This window comes from Dipodomys ordii, unplaced genomic scaffold, assembly GCF_000151885.1.
Source record: "Dipodomys ordii isolate 6190 unplaced genomic scaffold, Dord_2.0 Scaffold35, whole genome shotgun sequence".
NCBI lineage: Eukaryota > Metazoa > Chordata > Mammalia > Rodentia > Heteromyidae > Dipodomys > Dipodomys ordii.
The window spans coordinates 12,108,725-12,133,984 of NW_012267251.1; the positions used below are offsets into that span (position 1 = coordinate 12,108,725).

Consider the following 25,260-nt stretch of genomic DNA (forward strand, 5'->3'; position numbering starts at 1 on the left):
AGTTGTGCTGGTAGCTTTAGTATAGTCTTGTTTGTGATCATTTGGGTAAATGCCCAAAAGTGGGATTGCTAGGGGAGCTCTATGTGGAGTCTTTTGAGGAACCTCCATACTACTTTCCAAAGTGGTTGAACAAGTTTACACTCCCACCAACAATGCAGTAAGGTTCCCTTCTGTCAACATCCCCTCCAGCATCTGTTGTTATTAGAGTTCTTGATTATAGCCATATTCAAATGCTTTTTCTTTCATGTGATTGTTTCTAACATATTTATAAGATGATTTTTTTGTTGCTTTGTGTGTCCCTCCCCCACAGTATAACCCCTGCTTTCACTGTATTTGATGTTGGTATAATTTGTGAAGGGGAAAGGCTAAAACAAATCATTTAAATAGGGATACAGCTGGACCCATTGCAACAATGATATGTACAAGTCGTTATGTCAAAAAAGGAACTTTACCACTGTGGCCAGAGGGGGAGGGAAGGGGAGATGGGAGGGGATGGGAAGAGGAATCAAAGGAGGAGGCAACAATGCTTGATAAGAAATGTACTCATTATCTTGCCCATGTAATTGTAAAGAAAAGAAACTCAAGGGCTTGGCCACTGGAGTTGACCTAAAACAATTCTTTTACTGAAGGCAGTCTTGGTTCCAGGTTTAGACCTTCCCTTCTGCCCCTTTCAGCCAACCCTTGGGTGGTGGGGGGAGAGGGAAACTACTGCTTTGGGTACATGAAAGGGTTACCTGGGAAAACACAAGTCTGGGAGAAAAATGCAGTCTGAGGCTCCTTCGTGGCAATCAGAGCATTTAATGATCAGTTAAGTCACATTTCTGATTTGTTAGCAAGTGCCAGATCGTAGGTGCTGGTTGAACTACAGAGCAGCAAGAGAAAGATTTTCAGCTTTAGTTTCCAGGCACCGTCCAAAACCTTGTCTTCTTCCCTTCCTCTCAGGGGTTGTGTTTCACTGCTTTCTTGTCTTAGTCCCAAGAATGTGACAGGAAAGAGAAGGGCTGTGAACAGGGTTAATTTTCCTGCAGTGGGGCAGATCAGTTAGCATTTTCATTTTTCTCTTCCCTCTCCTCCTGATAATGAAACCCTGCCTTCAACAGAGAGGCTGGCTAGTCAACAGCACAGGAGCTGCCATACCAGCTTTGATACTTGTAGCTCAAGGGTGCTCTAGAGATGCTCTTGTTTCTCCTCTCAGATCCTTGGTGTTCTTACCAGTGAGGTGGGAAGAATGTGTGCTTATGAATGCTGTGGAGGCTGACTTTTTGTGATGTCCCATAAGTGAAAAGACAGACACTTCCAGTCATGTTTATGAAAAGCCTTGAGATGCATGGCATCTTGTGTGGCTACTGGACGTTAGTAAATGGTCAACTATGTATATACTCTGTGTGTGTGTGTGTGTGTGTGTGTGTGCGCGCGTGCCAGTGCTGGGGCTTGAACTCAGGGCTTGGGCACTATCCTTTAGCTTTTTCACTCAGGGCTGATACTCTACCACTTGAACCACTGCCCCACTTCTGGCTGGTTCTCTGGATAAGGATCCCACAGGTTTTCCTACACGGGCTGGCTTTGAACCGTGATCCTCAGATCTCAACTTTCCTGGGTAGCTAGGATTACAGGTGGGAGCTGCTGGTACCTGACTAAATAACCTCCTTTGAATGAGGAAAGGAAGAAGAAAGGAGGGAAGGGAGAGGAAGACAGACCAGAAGAGCAAGTCACATTGCCATCCTATTATGAAGGTGCAGGGAGATTCCAAATGTTTCTCCCCCCTGACATGACCCACCCCCCCCAACTTGGATTCTTTTACTTTTAGAGACTTCCCCCTCCCCCAAGAGCTGAATATTTCTCCCCACCTTCCGTTCTCTCAACATAATAAGCTGCAGGTGGGAACTGCTCTCCCCACACCCCATCCCCAATGGGAATAATCAGGTGAGGCTTTGATGCCACTGCGGAAGGGACCAGCACAGCACACAGCACACGGGTAGGAAAAGCCTAAACGAGGGGTGAGTGCAAGCTGTGACTAGATCAACGTGATTCTGAAGGTGACTGGCATGCTCAGGGCGGGCGGCTGGTGCTTCTAGGCTTCCCTGGGGCCGTCTTCCAGCTGGGCAGCAATGTTGTTGGACTGGAACAGGAAAGCTGAGTAGGCCATGTCGGCTTCCTCCTTGGACGACTAGGGAGGGGCAGAAGAAGCATCAGTGGACGAGGGTCCAGCATTCAGTATCCTGCATTCACCATCTTTACCTGGGCAACACAAGCCTGCTTGACCCTGGCCCCCGGTCCAACCCCTTCCACTCATTTGGAGGGCCTCATTTTGAGAAATGGAAAGTTGCAGGCTCTAAAAATAGTTTCCCTTGTCTCACTACCTCCCTCCGCCACGTGGGGTGGAACCACTTCTGTTGGTGGGGCCTGTCCCCGGAAGCTGCACCCGACATAGTTCAAGGTCAAGGTGGCCCAGGTTGGGCTTTCTCCTAAAACCCAGAGACCATAGCTTTTCAGCAGCACCAGGTGGGCAGAGAAGGGAGCTTCTAAGACTCACTCCGTCTCCTAATTGGGAGAAATGTGGGACCGCTGCTGCCCAGAGGGAGAGCAAACCTGATTTTTTTTTTTAAGCATCAAGGCCTCTGGGTCAGAGGCAAGGTAGTATTCTAGAGTCTTAGTGGGGAATGAAGGGACAAGAAGCAACAGAGGCAAGAAATGTCTCTGTTGGGATTCAGGTGATGTGGCAATTGGCCGGAGTGGGCAGGGGCAGGGTTGGGTTCCTTCCTAGTGACAAGTTGACCCCCATGTGTGAATATCTTCTAAACCCAGCTTCCACAGTCTAGAGAAGACCTTGCCTAAGCCCTCCCACTGACACGTGATATTCTTATCCATATTTTCCATGCACCGGCCTTCCTTACCTCCTGGCGTCTACCCCTGCAAACCCACAGCCTCAGACACAGCGTCCCTCCTCCCTCAGCCACCCTCCTTCCTCCGCCTCATTCACACTAACGACCCACAGCTAGGAAGTTAGGTTTTCCCTTCTGAAAGTCCTCCTGGACATCCTTTCCACTGTCTTCCCTGATCTGGGGTCCACTTGTGTGAGGTGATTGCATTCTGATGTTTATATAACTGCAGTCCCAAATGTGGCGGAGTCTCCTTCTCCCTCCTCATCCTCACCCTTTTCGCTTTCTTGGGTTCTTCAGGGTCCTCGGGGACCTTGGTGGTGGTCTCCAGCTCTGTACATAGAAACAGTGTGGTTAGCTCTCGTGAGCTCTATTTCTACCCTGGATTTGGAGGTGGGTCCAATCTGCCCTCGTGCGGTTGGTCATTCTGAGACCTACCACGTTTTGCTTCAAGATCTGTCTCTAGAGTGACTGATGAGGCCCCCATGTTGTCATTGCCACCGAAGTCCCTGGAGTTGTTGAAGTCTGCCATGCTAATGTCTGTCCTGTAGCTTTGGAGTGAAATCCGGTCTGTCCAAGAGAAAGAAGAGTTGGTGTTGGGGAAAGGTTGGGGAAGATAAATCAAGGCCAGCCGCTCCTCTGTGGGAGGATTCCTGAGGCCCTTGGGAGTGGGCCCAAACCAGAATGGAAGCCATCTGAGTCTTTTCGTGGATAATCAAGACTGATTGTCACTCTAACTCTCCATGCACAGAGTGGCATTGTTCTGTCCTTACCTCAGCCCTGTAATATGGTTATTATTACTCTATCTTGAGCCACAAAGCAACTGAGGCATGAGATCAGGATGTGCTAAAGTAACACCGCCAATTGGTCATCAGCTAGGTGGTGTCCAGCATCCTGGGTTCTGGTCCCTTTCTTGGCACTGAAGTTGGATCCTGAGCCACAGAGGTGGCTTTCCAGAGACAGGATCAGGACATCTGTGCTTGATTAGGTTTCAGAGGTATGTGTGTGAGAGTGTGTGTGTGGAGGGGGGGGTTTGTATTTTCCTCCACATGCTTTCTCAGAATCCTAGCAAGTCCATAGAAAGGAGGAGATTATGGGAGCCTCCTCCAGGGATAGCTGAGCCAGAATCCAAGGCTCAGGGCTAGAGGTAGAGCAGAGACCATTCTAGAGACTCACCCACATTCTTCCGGTGCCGGACTCTGGCCACCCACACAGTGATGGCACCCACGGTCAGCACCAGGCCCAGAGGCACCAGAGTAGAGAGCAGCACTTGGGAGCTCCTGCCATGTCCCTCCGAGCTGGAAGAAGGATTAAGTCAGTCTATCACTGGAAGGGAGATTTGGAGCTCAGAGCTAGTGTCAAAGCTAGTGTTCCTCCCAGTTTGTGAACTCTGACCTCTAAGCATTGTTCCCCAGCCTCCTTCTCCTTAGAAGCCTTCCTAGACCTGGCAAGACAAGGGCCTAGAACACCCCAGGTCTGGGGGATGGACCAAAGCCTACATGAGGCCAGAGCCATGGGAGGAAGGGGTGAGGGTACCAGTGGGCCCTTGCCTGAGTTGTTCTATGAGAGGAAAGTCCCAACCCTCCCCTCACCTGCCAGCCCCTGCAGATGCCCTGCCTTCCTGGGCTTGGTCTCCTCTCTCCTCCAGCACTGTTTCTTCGACATTAAGCCTGGGATTCACAATAGCTGTGTTATCCGGGGTCAGCTCCCTGGCACCGGGCTCTGCCACCTTCACCTTAGGAGCAGCATTTGTGTTCACTTGGGAGACATCACGGGATCCTACAGCAGAACAGAGGGGAGAAAGGGACAGGTGAGCATCTTTTTCTCCATGTTTTTGTGCCTGAGAACTTAGGGTCAGGACTCAAAGCTGTCAGAGTGGGACCCAGGATAGCTTTAGAAACCGAGGAACGATTGCCTTTTCTAGAGACAATCTCTGCTCCACAGCTACCAACTTCATTTCCATCTTCAAGGCTCTGTCATCGGGGCAGCTGAGAATCAGGGCCAACTATTAATTACTTAGGGTGTATTGAAACCCTGTATTGAAACCCTGCCCCATGCCTTCCAACTACAGGGCTGGGTGTACCAGTGCTGCCACCTGGTGCTAGCCTGGCAACCACCCATGCGCACTGAGATTTCTAAGGGGCTAAGAATATCCTCTTGGGGGTAAAACATTTTATGCAACCTTTTCAAAGTCTGGAAATGAAAATCTCCTGGATGAGGTTGTCATAATTCTTCTGTTTCAGTGCTGGAGTGAAACCCAAAGCCTTGCACAGGCTAGGCACATGTTTTACCACTGAGCTACTTAATTTTCTTTGTCAGATATGTAATCGCAAGTATCTGGACCTATTTTGTGTCTTCGGATGAGGGAGGATGAACATATTTGTATGTGATAGTGTCTCTGAAGTTTCTTTACATAAAAAAGAATTTCGAGGGGCTGGGAAGGTGGCTCAGTGGTAGAGCGCTTGCCTTGCATGCATGAAGCCCTGGGTTCGATTCCTCAGTACCACATAAGCAGAAAAAAGAAACGGAAGTGGCGCTGTGACTCAAGTGGTAGAACGCTAGCCTTGAGCTGAAGAGCTGAGGGACAGCGCCCAGGCCCAGAGTTCAGGCCCCATGACTGACCAAAAAAATAAGTAAATAAAATTCGAGATTATAGAAAGGGACTTCAATCTGGTTTGAAGGGAATCTATGGGATTTGTCTTAATGTTCAAGTTACATAGCAAATGTATTGTTTTTAGTGTGTATGATTGTTACAGATGCCATTTGGGGAGGATTCCAATGATCTCACTCTAACTGAGCTTCTTTATAGCCAAACCTAGGGGCTAACACCGAATAAGACAGGAGTCTCGGATGAGTCCGGACACAAGATGCCAAGGGCATAGGCTCTGCCCTTGGAGACTCACCCTCTGCTGTCTCTTCAACCGCCACATACACAGCTGCAGTGTCTCCATAGGTGTGGCCCTGTTTCACCCCACACCAATACCAGCCCTCATCCTTCTTGGAGACTGGGTTCAGGGTCAGGTTGACGAGCCGGCTGTTCTGGTCGCAGCCCACAGAGGCAGCTTTAGGTCTCTCTTCTTGGCTGGGCAGAGCCTGACAGCCCCTATTGCTCCACTTGCACCAGTATTTCTCATAGGAGTAGAACTTGCATGGGAAATGGCAGGGGATCGTGACGCTCCCTCCCAGTACAGCGGTCACCTGCTTGGGTACCTTGAGGCTTGGCTCTCCTGGAGCAGGGAAGGAGGAAGAAAAAGGCACAACAAGTTGGAAGTTGGAGATGCTGCAGGAAGTGATGGTCAGGTGTCTTTAGTCTGCATTTCCTGTCAAAAGAGCATTGTGAATAAATACATTCTGTTGAATATACAAGAGACAGAGGAGTGATATGCAGGTGTAATAAGATGCTTATTGATACCCACCATGAACCATCTATGGTCTGCTGTAGAACATAGAACCTTGCTTACTAACTTCGCTTTCTGTTCCTTTTCTTCGAGACTCAATAGAAAGAACCTCCTCAGTAGGTGACACCCACCTACTGCAGAAGAAGCCAGTGGCCTTGATCTTAAGAAGTGCTACAAGTAGGAATTGGAAGAGCATGGGGACAGGTTTCCTCTTGAGAACTGTCCCTGCCCATGCATCAGCATGGATGTAGGTGAGATGGGAGGAAAGGTAAGTCGGGAAACGAGATCATTGTGGAAGCTTTCTCCTTGGCCCCAGCCCAGTCATAGCTCTTACCTTCAACAACCTTGAGCTCTGTTGTCGTCCTCCAGCGAGAACCGCCATTGGTCAGGCACCAGTAGAAGCCAGCATCCTGGCTGGTGAGCTTATTGAGGATGACCGTGTAGGTGCCATTGCCTGGGTCTTCAAACAGTGCCAGCCTGCCCTCGTACTGATCCTGAACCAGTCCCTGGCTCTCCACCAGCAGTGGGCAGCGGCCATTTTGAATCCCCTCCCAGCGGCACCAGTACTTCAGGCTGTTGCTTTCCTTAGGGTCGTAGGGGCAGAGCACGGACACAGAACCTCCTTCCACACCCTTCACCACAGAGCGAGTCTGAGGCATTGTGGTCTCTGAAAGCACAGGCAGAGACGGCATGGGAAGACAGTGATCTCTGAATGCCCTTGTGTGGCCTGAGCTGCTTTCCCAGCCAGGGTTTCAGACAAGATGGAGAGGGACGTTTAGACAAAGCACTTCACCCTCAGGAAAATAACAATCATTTCCTTGTGAGTCCACCTTGTTCTGAGCACAGAATATAAGAGAGACTGTCCACCCTTCTCCTTTGGCTTCTTTAAAGAATTTCCCTTTAAATACGTTTTAAAAAATTTTAATCTAGTTCTTAGCTCATCCTACAAAAACAGCTCAATGGATTGTATCTAAGTTAAAACGCTGTATTTGGAATGAGTAACACCGATCATTTATAATGGCCCAGGATTATTGAAAGTCTCCCCCCAAGAAGTCATCCATTCTCCAACTAGTTAATGTCGAGGTCCATAAGGAACTCAGGGCAGGTAAGAAAGTGGGAGAGTGTGACGAGGACTCCAAGCTGGAAGTAGAACGGATGCCCAAGAAACACAGAAAAAGTCACAAGGAAAGATACTTTGATCTTAAAGTACTGTTCACTGCTTCTCATGAAGACAGCACTATGTCCTAAGGTTTGGGGTGAGAAGAACAGGAATTCAGTTATTTTCCATCACCTGTGTCCATGTGGATGGCCCAGCAGAACATAGCTGGTGACCAGATGATGCTGAATGACAAATAACCATCAGATGCACAGGAGTGGAACATATAGAGGCTGGGGTATTGCTTTTCTGGAAATCTTTGAGACCAAGATAGGCCAATCCTTCCATTTGAGCATGAGGGATATGACACTTCTTTGCTCTGTCTGGCTCAAGGGAGGGGAAACCTGGATGATCTACAATTATTGTCTTCATCAGAAGCATAGCTCTTCTTATTCCTGTTATCCAGGAATAGCCACCCAAGAGTCTTTGATAACAGAGAATCATTGGGAGCTAGCACAAAGTAGATAGAGGCTGCATTTGTCTGTACTACGGCCTAGCTTGTATTCATCCCCAGCAAGTAGATATTGTTGACTGGTGGATGAACATTGATGAATAGACTCATGGAGCTAAGCTAGTCTCTCACCTTCTGGACTGCCCACCCTTCCCTCTCCCGCTCTGGGGTCTCACCCTCATTGACGAAGAGCTGCCACGCCTGGATGGGCCAACCTTCCTCCAGCAGACCCGAAGGGTGGGCACCACACAGATAGCGCCCTGCATCTTCCTTCCTCAGGCCTGTTACCAGCACACTAAAGCGACCATTGTTTTCCTTGGGTGTGAGCAAGATCCTGCCCTCAAAGGCTGGATTCCTCTGCCCTAGAGTGTTGATGATCACATCACAGGTGCCTTCCTTGCTCATCTGGCAGAAAAATTTGGCCTCATTGGCCATCTCTGGGCCCAGAGCACAGTCAAAGGTCACTGAGCTCCTTAGATCCCCATAAACCAGCTCTGGTTCAGGCTCTAACACCTGGAGGTCAATGTTCTTTGTGTTAGCACTGGACCCATCCCCAGCCTTGCAGACATACATCCCAGCATCACTGGGCCTCAGGTGGTTGATGATGACTTTGAATTCGGTTTGACTGGTTCCTTGAATAAAAAGTGTTATTCTATCCTTGTAGCTGGGGCTGGTATTCCCAATGGAGTCGACCACTACATCGCAGACCTGCCCTGTCTTCTTGCACAGGGACTTTTTGTTCTTAGCATTCTCACGTTTGAAAGGGCAGCTGATGGTCACTGTTCTTCCCACGTCCTCTGTATAGACGTGAGTGTCATCGAGCTCAGGAGCTGCAGGATGAGGAGCAGAGGAAAATTATGATTTCACATGGGAGCATATTTTCGCTTCCAATGAGTACCTGATTGGTCCTAAGACCTAGAGTGTGCAGATTGCCAAAGCAATACTATCAAACCATATCCATTGGAGTATAGAAAATTATACCCCTAAGTGAAGACCTCAGATGCTAAGTTTCTCTCTGACTTTATCCTGCCCTCCTATCTCCCACTCCATTCTCCCCAATGGCAAGAAGAAAAAAAATCTACAATTTCCAAGGTAGGCTGTGGAAACTAGACCCTTTTAGCTCAAAGCCATCCATAAATACTAAAAATATTACTCTTAAACTTCTATGCATTTTTCTTTGTGATAGCTTGACATAGAGCAAGTCTTGTGTGTCGTTGCTGAAGGGTCCTGCCTCAAAACCCAGGAGGAAGAAATACTATAGCTGAGAGTCTGGGACTAGGAGAACCAAGGAGATTCTGAACAAAGGCTTTACTCCCACTGAGTGTACTGGCATTACTTTACACCTTTTTTTTTTTTGGGTCCGGTCGTGGGGCCTGAACTCTGGGCCTGGGCGCTGTCCCTCAGCTCTTCAGCTCAAGGCTAGCGCTCTACCACTTGAGCCACAGCACCACTTCCGGCTTTTTTCTTTTTGCTTATGTGGTGCTGAGGAATCGAACCCAGGGCCTCATGCATGCAAGGCAAGCGCTCTACCACTGAGCCACCTTCCCAGCCCCATTTTACACCTTTTTTTTTTTTTTTGGTCCTGTCTCATCTTGATCTGGTCATCCCTGCTTTATGTTATGCCTTCTCTTGTTAACTTGTATTTTGTTATAGAAGTGTTGGATATGACCTTTATGATGAGTAAGGTCATTTCCTCCATCTTCCATGGCCCAACTATCTGCCTCCTACAGGAAGCCTTCCCTAAGCTGGCACTAGTCTCTCTCACCTCCTGATGCTTACATCTGGATCACTTAATTCCATCTCTCTAGGCTAGAGTTCATTATGTTTTCCACCAGTTGGAGGGCAGAGATATTTTCATCTGATCAGCCAATACCTATATATAGTAGGTGCCCAAATTAACAAGTATAAACACAGTGAACATTAGTACAGGATTTCAGTGCATTGCAATCAAAGCTTCTAAAACTTACAACAGTCCTAATATGCATGCTGCAGTCTTGTGAAGAAGTGAGTTTCTGCTACTGAAAATGTATTGCCGACATTAGAGTACACTTCAGCTCTGAAGAGTCTATAGGTTTTGAGAGTCCATCCGCACTGGAATGGAATCTTTACTTAGTGCGCAGACTCTCATATCCCAAAGGAGCAGTAGCTATCTTTGAGAGTCCCTCCACATCTCCTCCTTGATACTTTGTCGTTAAAGCTGCCCTGGACTATCCTCAATGTTGAACTCTTGTCAGAACAAGCTTTTCTTTTTCTCTCTTTCTTCAGTTAGAACAGGATTGTTCAGTGGCTTGACCTTTCAGGATCCAAGGTCTTTGATCAAGAATTGAGAATCTGATTTATGCTTTGATGGTTTTAACAGACTAATGATTCTATTAAAATATTCATTTTAAAAGAAACACTCTGGTGACCCAAGGCTTTGATCTAAAGGGTACACTAATGGCAGGAATTTAAGAATCCCTGTCAATATCGCAGTGCCTTTTCTCTCTTACTGTTGATAGACCTCATGTCCCACCTTAACAAAGTTGTCCTCCTGCTAACAGTCTAAGCTAGGATCTCAGTAAAGTCCTAAGATGTTTCAGACCCAAAGACCTAGAAAGATTTACCCACTGCCCCCATCTCAGTCCTGGATCCTATTAGGAAAAGTTTGTCTCAAGGGGAGGAAGCCTTCAGACTCTATGCCAGGATGCACTTCCAGTCGGCAATTCTTCCTCAGCCTCTGCTATTTCCCCTGACTTCTGCTAAAACCCCAGAGAGCCTGCATCCTTACCGTGGCTGACCTCCAGGCTTACATCAAAAGATAGGCCTCGACCATTGACACCCAGGCCGCACTTATAGCTCCCAGAGTCATCCCGGCTTAGCTGAGTGATGTTCACCACGAATGTGCTGGTTTCGGGGAAGTTGGTGAGGTTGGCTCTGCCTGCGTAGTCTTTAGAGACGAAGCCTTCCGAGGAGATGAGAGTCATGCAGTGGCCACTGGCTCCCTGCCGGCACCAGTACTTGCGAGTGTGCCGGTTGACAGAGGTGTTTGGGTAGTAGCACTTGATGGACACTGAGTTTCCTTCCACACTACTCACCTCGGCCGGACCAAATATGGGACTTTTTGTGGAGGCCCCTAAGGAAATAGAAGACAGAATCTTTCTGAGACCCCGGGGAGGCAGCCCTGAGCTGAGGCAGTTTTCCACCTGACAGCCAAACAGCTCCCCCAGTGGCTAAGATGATGGCTTAATCATTATTTCAATTGTAATTCGTTGTAGTTTTAAGGATGATGGATGGAAACATGATATCCTTTTTAAAAAAATACTACATGTGTACTTCTGTTACGTCTCTATGTTTAAAACACTACCCCCTACCCCAAGCATATTAAGAGCCAGGAAGAATAATTGATTTCCTCAATAGTCCCACAGCAGCTCATAAAGATGCTTGATTTAAGATCAAGCTTTTTCTTTAAGAGCTCAAGGACTGATAGTTCCCCAGATTCCTGGCTTGGTGCTAGGAGTTGCCATCTCCCTCCCTAATTTCCAACGCCCACTAATCCATGTCCTAACATAGCCTTAATTGCTTCTGTGTGACTCCTTCCTTGGGAATATACATTTTGAGAGGGGCATCTCTTTGGATAAGTCTATTTCAGTGTATCCAGGGAACTGGATCTTGGAGGGAATGGAATGAAGAAGAAGAGTTCCAGGAAGCTGGCAGACATACCTGGAAAGAAAGCGAGCAGGAAGGCGAGCAAGAAGAGCGTCATGGCTGGTGGCTTCCCAGGAGGCAGCACCACTCAGGCTGACTTCTTCTGTGAGATTCTGCAAGACACAACCACAAGTAGATGAAGCCCTTCTGTCTTCTGAGCCCAACTGGCCTTATGGTTCCTATAATGCCTATTTGGCTTTCTGTTGCCAGCAACCAACATAAATCCTATTGAATGAATGAATGAATTGACATTTCCTTCCCCAGAACAATTCACAGTCTGGCCATCCTACACTATAATTGTTCCTCAGTAATGATGAGTAGCTTTTGTTAAGCTATGCATTCATAATATAACAGGTACTTAGAAACTGGTTTTGTTGAAAAATCCTAACTCCTCACTTGGAACTAAAAGCAGATAAAAAGCCTGGTATCCTTGCCTCCATCCATTTTTTCCTTTGCCTGTTAGTCCAGGGCTTTTTCTTTTTCTCTGCAATTAACTTGGACATAGATAGAAAAGTACCTTGTGACAAGAGTTAAAACTGCTCCCTAACTCTCATATGGTAGATCTAACTTCTCCTTAGAACTTCTCACCATGCAATTTTTCCATGGGGATCAACCAGGCTATACTTTCTGTGGTTCAATAATGATGCGTACATCTTACCTCCTGCCTTGATTCTTCCTGTAAACCTAAAGCTAGCTGTGTGGAATCCATGCTGGCAACCTGTTTGCTGTATGCTCCTCTCTGCCTCATCCAAATATGGTAGCATGTTTATAACTGATGTTTAGTCCTGTGGGTTGGAGCGGCTCGCCTGCTTATCAAAGCACTGTCTTTAACACTGTTCCTTTGAGCTTTATAATTTCCCTTGAAAAATGTATGGCTGAAAGTATGGCTTAGTGGTAAAGTTTAAACCTTAGTACCACAAGATGTATGTGTGCTTGTATGTGTGCATGCTTGTACACACACACACACACACACACACACAAAGACAGATTGATCACAACCACTGTATGGATAAGAGGGCTATGATTGTAAGATGCTGAATGAATGGCGCTCAAGTTTTCCCAGTGACTACGTGATGGGGTTAAAATTAAACATGTAGATGGTGCAGACTTTCCAGCCTAGTGAGGTTGGTGGACTAAGATGGAGAATCCTAGGTAGCCCATTAGGACTTGGTCATTGCCATTAACACAACCCAGGTCTGGGAAGGGTTGAGGCCCAGACCCCTGCTCCTCTTCAGGACCCTAACAACAGCCCGCAAAATCAAGGAGGGAGCGTTCCCCATTTTCTAACAGACTTTGAGGACTTTGACAGACTTTAAACTTTGGAGTGGATTTGCTTAAGAGTGTTAAAGGAGAACACAATGATTATAATCCAGGAGCAGGAGAAAGCCATAAAGATAAGGAGCTAATAAGCAGGAGGGAGCACCGGCCATTATCTCCTCGCCTAGGCTGACTCCCGTACCAGCTACTTCCTTCACCAGCTTGAGCCAAGGGCAATAGAGTTGTGGTTTTATTTTTAATCTTGCTATTTCTTTTCTGAAAGGGAATTTCCAATAAAGGAACTCTTATTTCCTTGTGGAGATAAAGGTATTCTGTTTCTCTAGTTCTCTGGAAGAGGAAAGGATGGAGGTGGGGACAGATAGGAGTGTCAGGTGGCCACCAGAGGCATTCCTCAGTCTGGTTATTTGTTCAGACCTTTCTCACCAGGCCAAGGACAAACTCCTAGAGTGTTGTTTTAGTTGAACTAGAAACATCTCAGGGGTTGCTGGCTGGGGGCGGGGCATGGGGTGGGAGCATTGTCACCCAAATTTGTCTTTCTGAAGAAGTTGGGATGTGCTAGCCACAAAGTCCTTGGAGATTTACCGTTTGCTGTTTGTACTAGCTCTGGGTATAGTCACAGAAGGGAAAATAAAATGCCATATTCTCTTAAGTGCCCAAACCAGCAACATTTAGCATTGGTCCTCAGTATTCATGGGACAATAATGGGGCTTCCCATGGGCTGAACTGGAAGATGTTGCCCTCTTTTGGATTAGTAAATTGACTTTCCTGTGTTACAGGTTCCAGGCTTCCTCTTGTTTTGTGACAGTTTAGGTGACTGGCTGGCTGTGCAGAAGGGGGACAGGTAGGCATACCCCTTACCTTTTGTACAAGCTCAATCCAAGAATCAGAATATCAGCTGTACATACCAAAAGAGCTAACCTCACGGAGAATCATCTCGGCAAGGAGGAATGCCAAGCAAAATAGTCTCTTCCCCTGTTTCCAGGAGAGGCTCCATTTGGAACCATCATCTCTCATGGTAGAGGAACAAGAAGAATAGAGTGAGCTTGGCAATAGATGCATGAAGAAGGGGTCTGAGTGTGGAAGAGAAGCCAGGAATCTAGCATCCTATTCTACCACAGCCTACAAGCAGAGCTCCAAACTTTATCAACATACACTGGCTCACCTCCCTCATCTATAAAATGGGTATATCAGTCTCTGTGTCTTCTAGCTTGAAAAACTAGTGCTCTTGGGATGGGAGAATAACGAGGTGATATATATATGGGGGCACTTTAAATAGCATCAAGTCTTCAATTATAAGAGGTAAAATTACTCTTAATTAAGCGTAGAAGGGCAATGGGGCTGAGACATTGCACACAGACTTTCATTGTTGGTATGTGACACAAATTGCTGACACTTCAGCTTGGCCCTCAGCCCTGACACTGGGGGATCTTGTTATTTGGGGAAGGCTCTTTAAACAGTTTGTCTCAAGTTCATCATCTGTAAACCAGAGACCATTGCATTTCATCTGGAGAGATGCTACCAGGGCACAGTAAAACAGAATACATAAGAAACCTTAGTAAGGTGACAAGCGTTTAAAAAAATGTTACTCTCAAAGGCGGGCACTGGTGGCTCACATCTGTAATCTTAGCTACTCAGGAGGCTGAGTTCTAGGATCGTGGGTCGAAACCAACAGGGCAGAAAGTCCTCATGAGACTCTTATCTCCAATTAACTACTCAAAAACCAGAAGTGGTGCTGTGGCTCAAGTGATAGAACACTAGCCTTGAGCACAATAAGGCTTAGGGACAGTGCCCAAGTCTTGAGTTCAAAGCCCACAACTGACCACAAGAAAAGTTACTCTTTCTTTTCCCCTCTCTAAAAGCAATGCAGTTTTGTATTTCTTCCTGTCTTAGTGTGAGGGGAGAGTAGAAAGCTGTTCGTTGGGCATCTTTTCAAGACTAGGAGAGAGCTATTGCATTATCCATCGCTGAGAGAGAAGATACCGTACTCTGGACTAGCTTAAAAGAACACAAGCTGAGTATTTCTAAGAGTTTTGCACATAATAACAGTTTAATCCTTGCAGCCACCTTAGGAGGTAGGATAAAATGGGAAAGCCCATTTTGCAGCTGGGACAGTTGAGGTACACCAACCTAAGACATTTGCTCAAGGTTGCAGAGTTGCTATGTGACTGAGATGAGATTCCAGATGAAGAGCACGCACTCAGCCACTGTGCTGTACCTCAGAGGGTCCCCCTTTGAGAAGAAGCAGCGGGGAGAGGGAGGAGCAGGAAGTCCTGTCCTGTCCTCTCCTCTTCTCTCTGTGAAGAGACATCTAGACTCAGAAGTAGGGATCAAGAGAGAAAGTTCTCCCTGGAAAGCATTTGCTGCTATTTATTTAGCATCTGCTCTGCAAAGGGTACGTACCTTTATTTCCAGTAACTGGGTCCACTATTACCCATACTTCTCCCTCTTCCCTCCCATTGCACCAATGTCAGTGACTCCTGCATTTCAGCCTTTACTACATCTCACAGAGAGAGAGACAGAAAGAGAGAGAGAATGAAAGAATGAGAGGGAGAGAAGAGCAATTGCTGAACCTAATATCTGGCAATACAGGTTAAGTATCCCTTACATGACATTCTTAAGCATTTTTATTTAGAAGTATTTGGATGTACAAAAAAGAGATCTCTTGGATATCTTAGATATATCTTAGAGACCCAACTCTGAACAAAAATTAATTTATATTTTGTATAGTTTATACTCATAGCCACAAAATAACTTGATATATTTTAATGTGCTTATATTTGGACCAAGACTTGTCATATGCAGGGTGGTATGGAAATTTCCAATGTATCATAATACTTTTCAATGTGTTTTGGGTTTTGAAGTATTTCAAGTTTTGGAATTCGGGACTAAGGATGCTAAATCTGTAATTCGTTTTCTTTTTTAGGGAGAGTGGGTAGAAGATTTTGCTATGTAGACCAGGCTACATAGATCAGGCTACCAGGTCTTGAATATGACCTTCCTGCCCCAGCTTTCCAGTTGCTAGGGTTATAGGTATGTACTGTACCACCGCACCCAGCTATAATATCTTTTTAAAAGTTAGGCAGTGCATTTATTAGATGGTATTAAAATGTCTTCATAACCCGAAAACTGGTGGCTCCTGCCTGTAATTTAGCTACTCAGGAGGCTGATATCTGAGGGAGCCTGCTAGGCAGAAGAGTCCATGAGCCTCTTATCTCCAATTCGCCAACAAAAGAACCAAAAGTGGAGCTATGGCTCAAGTGATAATGGAGCTCAAGTGGTAGAGTGCCAGCCTTGGGGAAAAAAGCTCAGGGACAGTGCCTAAGCCCCAGTACTGGCACACACCAAAACAACATCCTCAGAACCATATCAGAATGGCTTTACTTACGTGTCATCATTCATATTTTCTGGGTGATTGCACATCCCTCATATGAATCATGGGTTTGTGGATGGTTCTGTCAGCTATAAAATAAAATCAAGGAAGCTACTCTGCCTGTCACTGCGTGTGCACATGCACGTGTGTGTGTGGGGGGGTAGGAATGAGATGAGCTATGAATATTTAGGATAAGGGATTTTCTAAGTGGTAGCTGATGTGACCAGACTTTTCATAAACTATCACCACCGAGATCTAGAGGTGCTAAGAGAGAAGATGAGCACAGAGCAAGTTTCTCTTCTGACCCCTGGTTCAATTCTTCCTTCTTCCTCTCTATCCCAAGGCATGAAGAAGCACACATGGAGGAGTCCAGACCTGGCTGTGGTCTGACCCTCTCCTTTGAGTCCCCAGATAGCTGCTGTGTACCAAGACCCCTAGAATCAGCACATCCCCTCCTGAGATCTTCAGGAAGATCTTGCCTCTAGTGAACAGAAAAGCAAAGGCAATAGTTGTCATACAACACGACACCCTGAGTGGCCCCAGGCCCCTGGCAGTTGCAGAAATGGGGCTGGGAGCCAGGGATGAAGCCAGACCAGCTGTGGCCCTTGTATGCTGTCAGACACCACCCTGGCTCAGGGATCCTGCCATGATGGGCAAGCGGGAGACAGGTCATGTTTGAGGCTTTCTGGCTGCTGCCCTGGGCCGGGCCTGGGGCTGTGTCTGCACCTGGGAGATGGCTCTGTGTCTCAGTGAGAGTCTTTTCCCACTGAAAGCAAGGGCAGGATGATACCATGATAAATATTTGTGTTTCTGGTGGCAGGAATCTTTGGAAGCAAGTCTGGCTTGAAATAAGAAAGCATTTCAGAGACTCTAGAGACCCAGAAAGGAGGATTGGATGTGGCCTCCCCAGAAAGCTAGAGAGAGAGAGAGAGAATTTCAAAGACTAGAAGAAGCTTTGCACTCAAGATTTATGCACGTCATCTGAATTCACATGCGTGTGGGGCTCAATAAATATTTGAGGAATCGAAGAAATTGCAAAACAAAATTTCACGACTTTGCTCTAGAGGGCACAGAGCTATTTTATATGTACACACGATGTTGTTTTTGAAGCCATATCCACCAGGAGCAATAGATGCTATATCCCCATTTTCTAGATTGAGCAAGCACCCGAGGGTCCTTGCCGTAGGTCCTGCAGTTGACAAGCTGTAGAGGAGGAAGGGGTATTTGGGGACCCCGGGGAAAGGAAAGAACCCAATCTTATGACCAAACATGCTCCTTCCCACCCACTGTTACTTCACAGAACAGGTTGGGACCAGTTTGCCTGCCTGTCCAGCCTTCCTGATAGCGCAGGGATAGGGATTTCTGTACCACCTTTACATGCGTCCACGCAGTCTTCCCCCCAGCCCTCCTCACAGCCCTCGGGGAAGCTGGGAGACAGGAGCGTAAGGGGAACACCTGAGTTACAATCCCAGGGAGCATCCCAGAGCAGCCACACTTACTTTTAACTACTTCCTTCTTTCCCGTCGGTCCAGCTTGAGGGGCACAGCCTGCCGGCCAGCCTATAACCCCTACCTTTCTAGAAGCTGTCAGCAAGCCCTGGAGAGTGCTGGCAAAACTGAAAGTAGGCTCAGGGTTTGACCCATACCTGGGTTCTTAAAGGGCCACTCTCCCCTAGGCATGGCCACCAGCCAGGGCACGTGACTTTCCAGATAGATCCTTGGCTTTCCTTTCCCTCTCAGCATTCCTGGCTAGCTCCATTGGCTTTCTCTTGACCTTGGGGAGAGACTTTTCTTATTTAGGAATCCATCATGGCAAGTACAGGATATGGGATCGGGGCGTCAAACAGGAAGATCTTTCTCTGATGACACTTAATAGCTGGAAGACCTTTGGCAAGTCACTTGCTTATTTCTTTTCATCTGAATAATAGGCATAGTAGTATCAGATCTACATGTAGAGATCACACATAGTTAGAGAGTAAAGGATGTAAAATGCCCAGCTGAATACACAGTGCTAAGATATTCTATTAATTGGGCACAAGTGGTTGGAATGGCTTGGCTTGGTCTCACATCCCCCAACTCCCTAGGACTTGTAGCTTGGACTGTCACCTTTTACTCACCTTCTACAAAGCCCCTTTTACTAGCTCCAGAGCTCCCAAAAAATGGCAGGCTGAACTTCCAGGAGCTGGAGGGAACTGTGTTTCTCCTCTTTTCACTCCCTGCTGTATCTGGTCTCCTCTGAAGCTGGACTGGCCTCAGAGTCTTGTTAGGCCCGGGCTCAGCTCCAGACAGAGGAGGCACTGACCTGCCAACTTTAGGCAACAGTTTCCTTCGCTGCAGCACTTAGCTCATCATGGTTTACTAGGACATGGTGTGTTGTTTAGATTTCCAGATGTCCCTCACAAGACTGGGGATCATCCCACGTCACCTAAGTGAATGAAGTACACTCCCCAAGGCACATGCATACAACCCCATGCTGCATCACACTCCCCACACAGAAATCCTGCCCCAGCCTACCTGGGCAGGCTTCACCTGGCTGTCCCTTGCAGAGTTCTGCAGGCCAAACCCCAGAACAGGAAGGAGGAAAAGGAGAAACAGAGGCCTAGAAAAACATAGGGAAGTCAGAATCGTGGGTCTTGTTTTAGCTAACCACTCACTCCCTGTGCATATGAACCCACAATCATAGATTTGGAAAGTGACAAAAGAAATCATGCTTTTTGTTTTGGAGCTGAATTTCAGATATCAGCCCCAAAATCTGACAGATGCAAGAAGATACAATCACATAGTCACTTCCAAGCAAACTGTCTAATGCAATACTATCTGTCACTTCATTCCAGATTTGGAGTTCTGTGTCTTTCTAGACTTCCTTCAATTTGTCTTCCTTCTCTCCTCTTGGGTGTCCAGTATCACTACAGAGGCAGTGAGAAGGAGTGGCCCATCGTTTTGGTGTTGCTTTGTCATATTGGCCTAGTGGTCCGAGAAGAAATGTTTCTGTCAACTGAGATGTGATTGGTCCTTCTTGGTCAGTGGGCTTTCCAGGGTCTGCAGGCCTCCCTTTCCCTTCTTGTGATCCCCATAGCTCTGAGATCTTTGAGAGACACCTTGCAACAGAGCTGTGTTTCTTCCCACATCCTTGTAGCCACCTGTACATCAAGATTCCCGTATAATTGGGGGTACAGTGTATATCCTCAAGACTGGGGGCCAGCAAATTTCCATACACAGCAGGTGAGAGGCAGACCTTCTCGGTTCTGGGACTTCTAAACCCACCTGGACATGTATCCTTGTTAATCTCTTTTCTTCCTCTGCAGTCTAGGCTTAGTCCATGATGTATGGCTGCAGGGCACAAAGACACTAATAGCTAATTTTTTTTTCCTCCTTCAATTTTGCTCCATTCGAGAGGGAAATGTGCCGGCACAGTGACAAGAGAGGGATATGTTTGCTTCTGCCAGCTGCCGGCTCCGTCCAGAGCTTCTCAGCCATACACCTCTCTCTATTTGAAATCAAGAGCCAGGATATTTGTAGTGTATGTTTTCTTAATTCTCAGTAATTTGCTTCCCTCAAATCAGAGAATAGCTTGTGTCTAGTTGTCTAGGGTGGAGTAGGGGTGAAGGGAGGTGATTGAGAGCAGATACTTGAGGAGCAAAGACTTGTGGACAGAGAGGAAAGCACCTTCACGAAACCATTGCTTCTCAGGCTGCCTGAAATGGGGTGGATTTTCCCTACTCTATAATGCCGGGGTGGTGGGTAGCTCGCTAGATCGTTCAATGGTGCATGTTCCCAGTTGTCTCAAAACTGTTTTACCAGACCGTGTCATACATACATACATGTACACACACACACACACACACACACACACACACACACACACACACACACACACACACACACACACCTCACATGCCCAAAAGCTTAGCTAAGGAAAAGGGTAAAAGGAAAAGTAGAAACTAGGAAAGAGTCAGGAAGTAAAAGTCCTGTGGCTGATTTGGGGCTCAGCCACATGGTGATGTTGTGATTAGAGTCACCAGCTTCCTCTCACACTGTGGTTTCCTGGTCTAGAACTCATGATTCTAAAATAGGCCCCGTATTGTGTCTTGGGAGAGGAGGGACTTGGTGGCCAAGAGGGTACAACTGCCAGATTCTACATTGATGGCAACAGTGGTAACAGTGCTTTACCAAACTTAGATTACTTCATTTTGCTCAAACTACCTTCTCTTGAAAAAGAATACTATAAGAAACTATATAAGAATACTATAAGAGACTATATAATAAGAAGCACAGTTTCTTATTTACCTCTCTTTTGACTTTGAGACTCAGGAGTCAGTGTAGGTAGAACCAGAGAGACTAGTCTGGGGTCAGCACTCTTTTCTCATGATCCTGGTTCTGCTTCTAACTTGCTGAGTGACCTTTGCCTGATTGCTTCCTCTTTTACATCAGCAGACTTTCATCTGTTGAATGAGAGAGCTGTACCAAATAGTTAACAAGCCTTTTCCAGTTCAACCATTTTGTGTGCCAATTGAGTTGTTGTATCCATCTTAGTGGCTTCAAACAACAGAAATCTATTCTCTCTTTGTTCTGCAGTGTAGAAATCCAAAATCAAAGCAGCAGCGGGGCCACCTTCCTTATGCAGGCTGTGGAAGAGAATTTGTAACCAGCCCTGGTTACAAACCAGTTCCTGGTCCTGTGGCATTCCTGAGCTGCCTCACCATCTTGTCTTCTGCATGTGTCTCCAATCTCTGCCTCTCTCTAGGGAGGGTTCTTGTGAGGGCTTTTAGGACCTATTCAGATAATCTTCATCTCATGATCCCATCTACAAAGACCTTTTTCCCAAAACAAGATACATTTATAGGTTCATAGGTTTAGGTTATAGGGGCAGCTTGGAAAACAAATATTTGCAGCCTATCGTAAGTATCTGTGATCATGACCAGTTAATGATCCAGGGAGTTAAAAGACACGCAGAAGTGTGTCCTCACTTTCTGTGTGTGTCTATCACCCCTCAATTAATGGAAGAGTCACAATCTGTCCAGGAGCCACATGAGCCCTGGAGAGGCAGCACAGCCTTGTGGGAAGTGCATGGGTTGTGCGCGTCCTGAGTTCATACCCCAGCTTGGCCATCTGTTAGCTGGGGGACTTTGGTTAAGTTACTTAATGTCTTCAGGGCTAATTATCCTAACCTCATAAGGATGTTATAAAGATTAAATATAATAGGCAATGGTGGTTGGCACCTAACAGGTGCTTATGATATAGTATTGAACAGGTCAGCAATTGCTTCTCAGAAAACTGAGTAGTCCCTCACTCTTGAAGGGCAGAGAAGTGAAATGACTTGCCCCAATGTGCAAGATGGGCCTATATCCAAATCTTCCAGCATTAGGGCATTACCTTCCACTTCCTAAAGCCTTCCCACTCAGGACAAAAGGGTTTCTGGGTATACCCGTGATTCATTCAGAAAGGATGGGAGGTCTCACGGGATGCTCAGGCCGTCAGTATTAGACTATTGTTCCAAGGACATGGATTGACCCAATCACCAATAGAGAAGGGGACCCCTCCACACCTACCCCCACTTTCCACTACCCATATGGCATGTCTGAGTGTAGCTGGTTCTTGTATTGCTTTTGCCAAGTGAGTAAGATAAGAGTGAACAGATGAAATGCTGTTTGCTGCCAGCTCTCCGCTCTCATTTGCAGCTCTTTGGCTAAGTCAATGTTTAATCCCTGTTTGGAGTCAATATTTAATCCCAGGCCAGCAAACCCTGTAGTCCGGTATTCTGTCAAGCCAAGAATACAGAGTCAGTTTATTAGTAATCACTAAAGAATAGTATCATGACATTGAATCTGCCAACGTTAATAGTCTCTATCGTGTATATGTGTGTTTGTATGTGTGCACACGCACCTATGGGTGTGTTCCAGTACTAGGGCTTGAACTCAGGGCCTTGAGCTCTCACTTGGCTCTTTCTGCTCAAGTCTTGGTGCTCTACCACTTGAGCTCTATACCTCCACTTACAGGTTTTTGCTGATTAATTGGAGATGAGTCTCACAGACATTTCTATCCAGATTGGCTTAGAACCATACTCCTCAGATCCCAGCCTCCTGAGTGGCTATAATTATAGGAACCTGTTCTCAGTTCCATTTTTTCAAAAGAGTATCACCTGCTCAGAATGTTTTCATACTATGTTGGCCTCCTCCCCCATAAAGAGCTTACTATACAGTATTTTCTATGTCAGCTGCTATGCATCAGTGGGAGCACAGCATTTCCTTCCTGTTTCAGCTCAGTCTTGCGCTGGAGGGAGAAGAGTGTGGGATGAAGTTATAGCTTTGGTTGCCCGGCTGGTAACTATGGTGCCACTGGCTAACAACAATCTAAGTGTGTGCTCAGTGCTTGGAATTCCCTCGAAAGGCAGAATTGGAATAGTCCAATTGGCTGGGCTTGGGCAAAATTGTTGAAGCATTTCTGAGCCCAGACTCATATTTGAAGGCCTAAGCTATTTCCCAGCTGAGCCTTCCTATTAGAGGGCATGTGGAAAGAGAGGAGAATTGACTATAATGACTCCTTATTTGCCTGACAATTGTCTGATTCTCTAGAGACTCTAGAATGTGTCTGCCATCTACATCTACGGGAGAACATTCAGAGAACAACAAGGTAAGTGTTGAAGTGAGGGCATGTGAAGGGAAGGAAGAAGACTGGCTAGATTAGTGCAGCCCAGTCTTTGAATGGGGCTAGAAGAGTGACTTAGTGGGGCTGGGAAGGTGGCTCAGTGGTAGAGCGCTTGCCTTGCATGCCTGAGACCCTGAGTTCGATTCCTCAGCACCACATAAGCAAAAAGAAAAAAGCCGGAAGTGGTGCTGTGGCTCAAGTGGTAGAGCGCTAGCCTTGAGCTGAAGAGTTGAGGGACAGCGCCCAGGCCCAGAGTTCAGGCCCCACGACTGGACGCCCCCCTCCCCCAAAAAAGAATGACTTAGTGGACAAACCTATGCATGTGAAGTCTTTTGCCCTAATACACAACCCCTGAGTCACATCCTTCTCCTCGACTCCTTGTGTTACTGCCTGGGTGTCCAGCACCTCACTGTCTAGCTCAGTTGACTCCTAATCAAGAGTGTGAGAATATTTCTGGAACTTTTGGGGTGGAGGGTTGTCATACCCTTTATCATTTGGGCTGGTGTCAGGGCTCCTAAGACAGGCTGAGTTTTATACCCCAGGGAGGCTTTCCAGAGCAAAGAGAGCTGTAAAGCCAAAGGCAAAAGAACCAGCTTTGACTCAAAGCCAAATTTGGGGATATCCACGGGCCCCAGGGAGCTCTTATTTTCTGATTCCCGGAGGCAGGGACAAAGGAGGAAACTCCTCTGAGGTTACCAAACTGCTTTCCTGGCCCACACCTAGCTAGACAGGAACAGGAGGAGGAAGAATTTTGGGGGCGGACATCCAAAACCAACAGGTGAGGGTCAGGTGATAGGGCCCAGTCTCCCTCATAAGCCGCTGGGGTCTCCCCTAAACACTTGCTGTTTCCTTGTTCCTGGTTTGAGCCTGGCCTCCAGCCCAAGGTATACCTGACAGGTAGCCACTGGGAAAAGAGTCACCGTAACACCCAAAGCCTTTGTGCACCTGAGCCTTAGTGGCCCCATCTGTGTAGAAGGGGAGTCTTTCTTTTTGGTGATGTATACTATATATAACTTTTAGTTGTTGGAATGACACTGGTGGAGAAGAGAGCCCAGCAAAGACCAGGCTAGTTGCATTGGTTAGCCAGATTGCCTTTCCCCTTGCAGGCCCCCCAAGAAGTAAAAACTCTTTGATGCCCTTTGCCTGGGCTCTTGTCTGAAGTAGATTACAACATCTTTAGACAAACTTCCCTGGCTTTCTCCCTCTTCTCTGTGATACTTGGCAAAGGCAGGAAGGAGAGAGGTGGCCTTTTTTGAACTTCCCTGCTTACGGCAGGATTTTGGTGGTGCTAAACAGAGGAGGAGACTGGGCAAGGAGTGGGAACAAGCCAGAGTTCAAAGAGGCAGGATGAACCTAATCAGTGAAGGTGTATCGTTAATAAACTGGGACCGGTTGGCCCAAGGTCCTAGCACTATAAGTCCAGCACGTGCCCCTAGGGGTGAGCGTGGGGTCCTCTCCTGCAGCTCGCACCTCTCTGCTGCTTGCATGGATGTTAGCAGCACCCCTACCCTACCCGGCCCTGGAGCATGGGAATTGGAGTGACAGCTGCTTCTGCTATCAGTAAAAGGACCAACACCTTCAGTCATGCTGTGTCATTTAATGAGAAGGAAAGTGGAGTGACACTGGACCCTGCATTCAGAGATACCCAGAGAGTCCACGTCTCTTGATATAGTTTTCGCTCCCCCTTCAATGTTGAAGTGTGTTAGAATCCATCTTTCCATAGAGGTACCTTCTTCTTTGTATTAGACTGAGGCTATTAAATGGACTCTGTATTTCTCAGACCACAGTGACTGTTGAAGGAGAAGCAGCACGTCAGTCATTAGTGGAGGGCAGTGGGAAGTGCGCTTACGGCCTAGCATTTGCCATCAGTAACCTGAGATACATGGACACGCTTATGGATCATTATTTGTACAAAGGCCAGCAAAAGCCTCAGGGCTGGTACCTGAAGATTTAACTCTTAATTCTGGATCCTTGAACTTTTTATTTCATACTTTACTAGAGCAGGATAGCTAGCTAGTTAGTGAGTGAAGAGAAATTATTTTGTGAATGTCTAAGGGAGAAAGGCTGTGAAACTCTATAGATAGGAAAGGACTTGACCCAATGCCCAGGTTATAAAACCAAAGAGGGAGTCAGGTGGTCAAGGATCAGTTAACCCAGCTAATGAGACCACTTTGTGTTCAAGTACCAGTTTGCCTCTTCCCTGGAAGTGTCTCTTAATTTCTTGAGATCCGTCTTCTCTATTCTAAAATAGGAATGGTCATACCTCCCTTTCAGAAATATTGCGTCAAATGCAGACAGAATGTGCCATATAGCAACATGGGAACAGAAGGGAAATTAGCATCCAACAGCCTGGCTCTGATGTAGGAAGGTGTCTGATGCTTTGAAAATCAATGGTTTCCC

General features: G+C 46.8%; 1 protein-coding gene across 1 annotated transcript; it reads right to left on the reverse strand.

The window, feature by feature from the left end:
- Positions 1-1,817: 1,817 nt before the first annotated feature.
- Pigr (polymeric immunoglobulin receptor) lies at positions 1,818-17,801 on the reverse strand. Its single transcript, XM_013017362.1, has 11 exons — positions 17,716-17,801; positions 11,584-11,681; positions 10,652-10,996; positions 8,061-8,714; positions 6,612-6,944; positions 5,783-6,106; positions 4,472-4,658; positions 4,056-4,177; positions 3,318-3,449; positions 3,154-3,212; positions 1,818-2,167 (listed from the first exon to the last, which is right to left on the reverse strand). The coding sequence occupies exons 2-11, from the start codon at positions 11,624-11,626 to the stop codon at positions 2,072-2,074; spliced, it is 2,295 nt and encodes a 764-aa protein (XP_012872816.1). The 5' UTR covers positions 11,627-11,681; positions 17,716-17,801; the 3' UTR covers positions 1,818-2,071.
- Between the last annotated feature and the right edge of the window lie 7,459 nt (positions 17,802-25,260).

What these genes read in the sequence shown, in the direction of transcription:
- Pigr (XM_013017362.1), bottom strand. Translation starts at nt 11,626, where the DNA reads ATGACGCTCTTCTTGCTCGCCTTCCTGCTCGCTTTCTTTCCAG. An exon ending in AAGCCTGGAGGTCAGCCACG is followed by an intron (nt 8,715 to 10,651) that starts GTAAGGATGCAG and finishes CTCATCCTGCAG; the next exon opens with CTCCTGAGCTCGATGACACT. An exon ending in GCAGCTCTTCGTCAATGAGG is followed by an intron (nt 6,945 to 8,060) that starts GTGAGACCCCAG and finishes CTGTGCTTTCAG; the next exon opens with AGACCACAATGCCTCAGACT.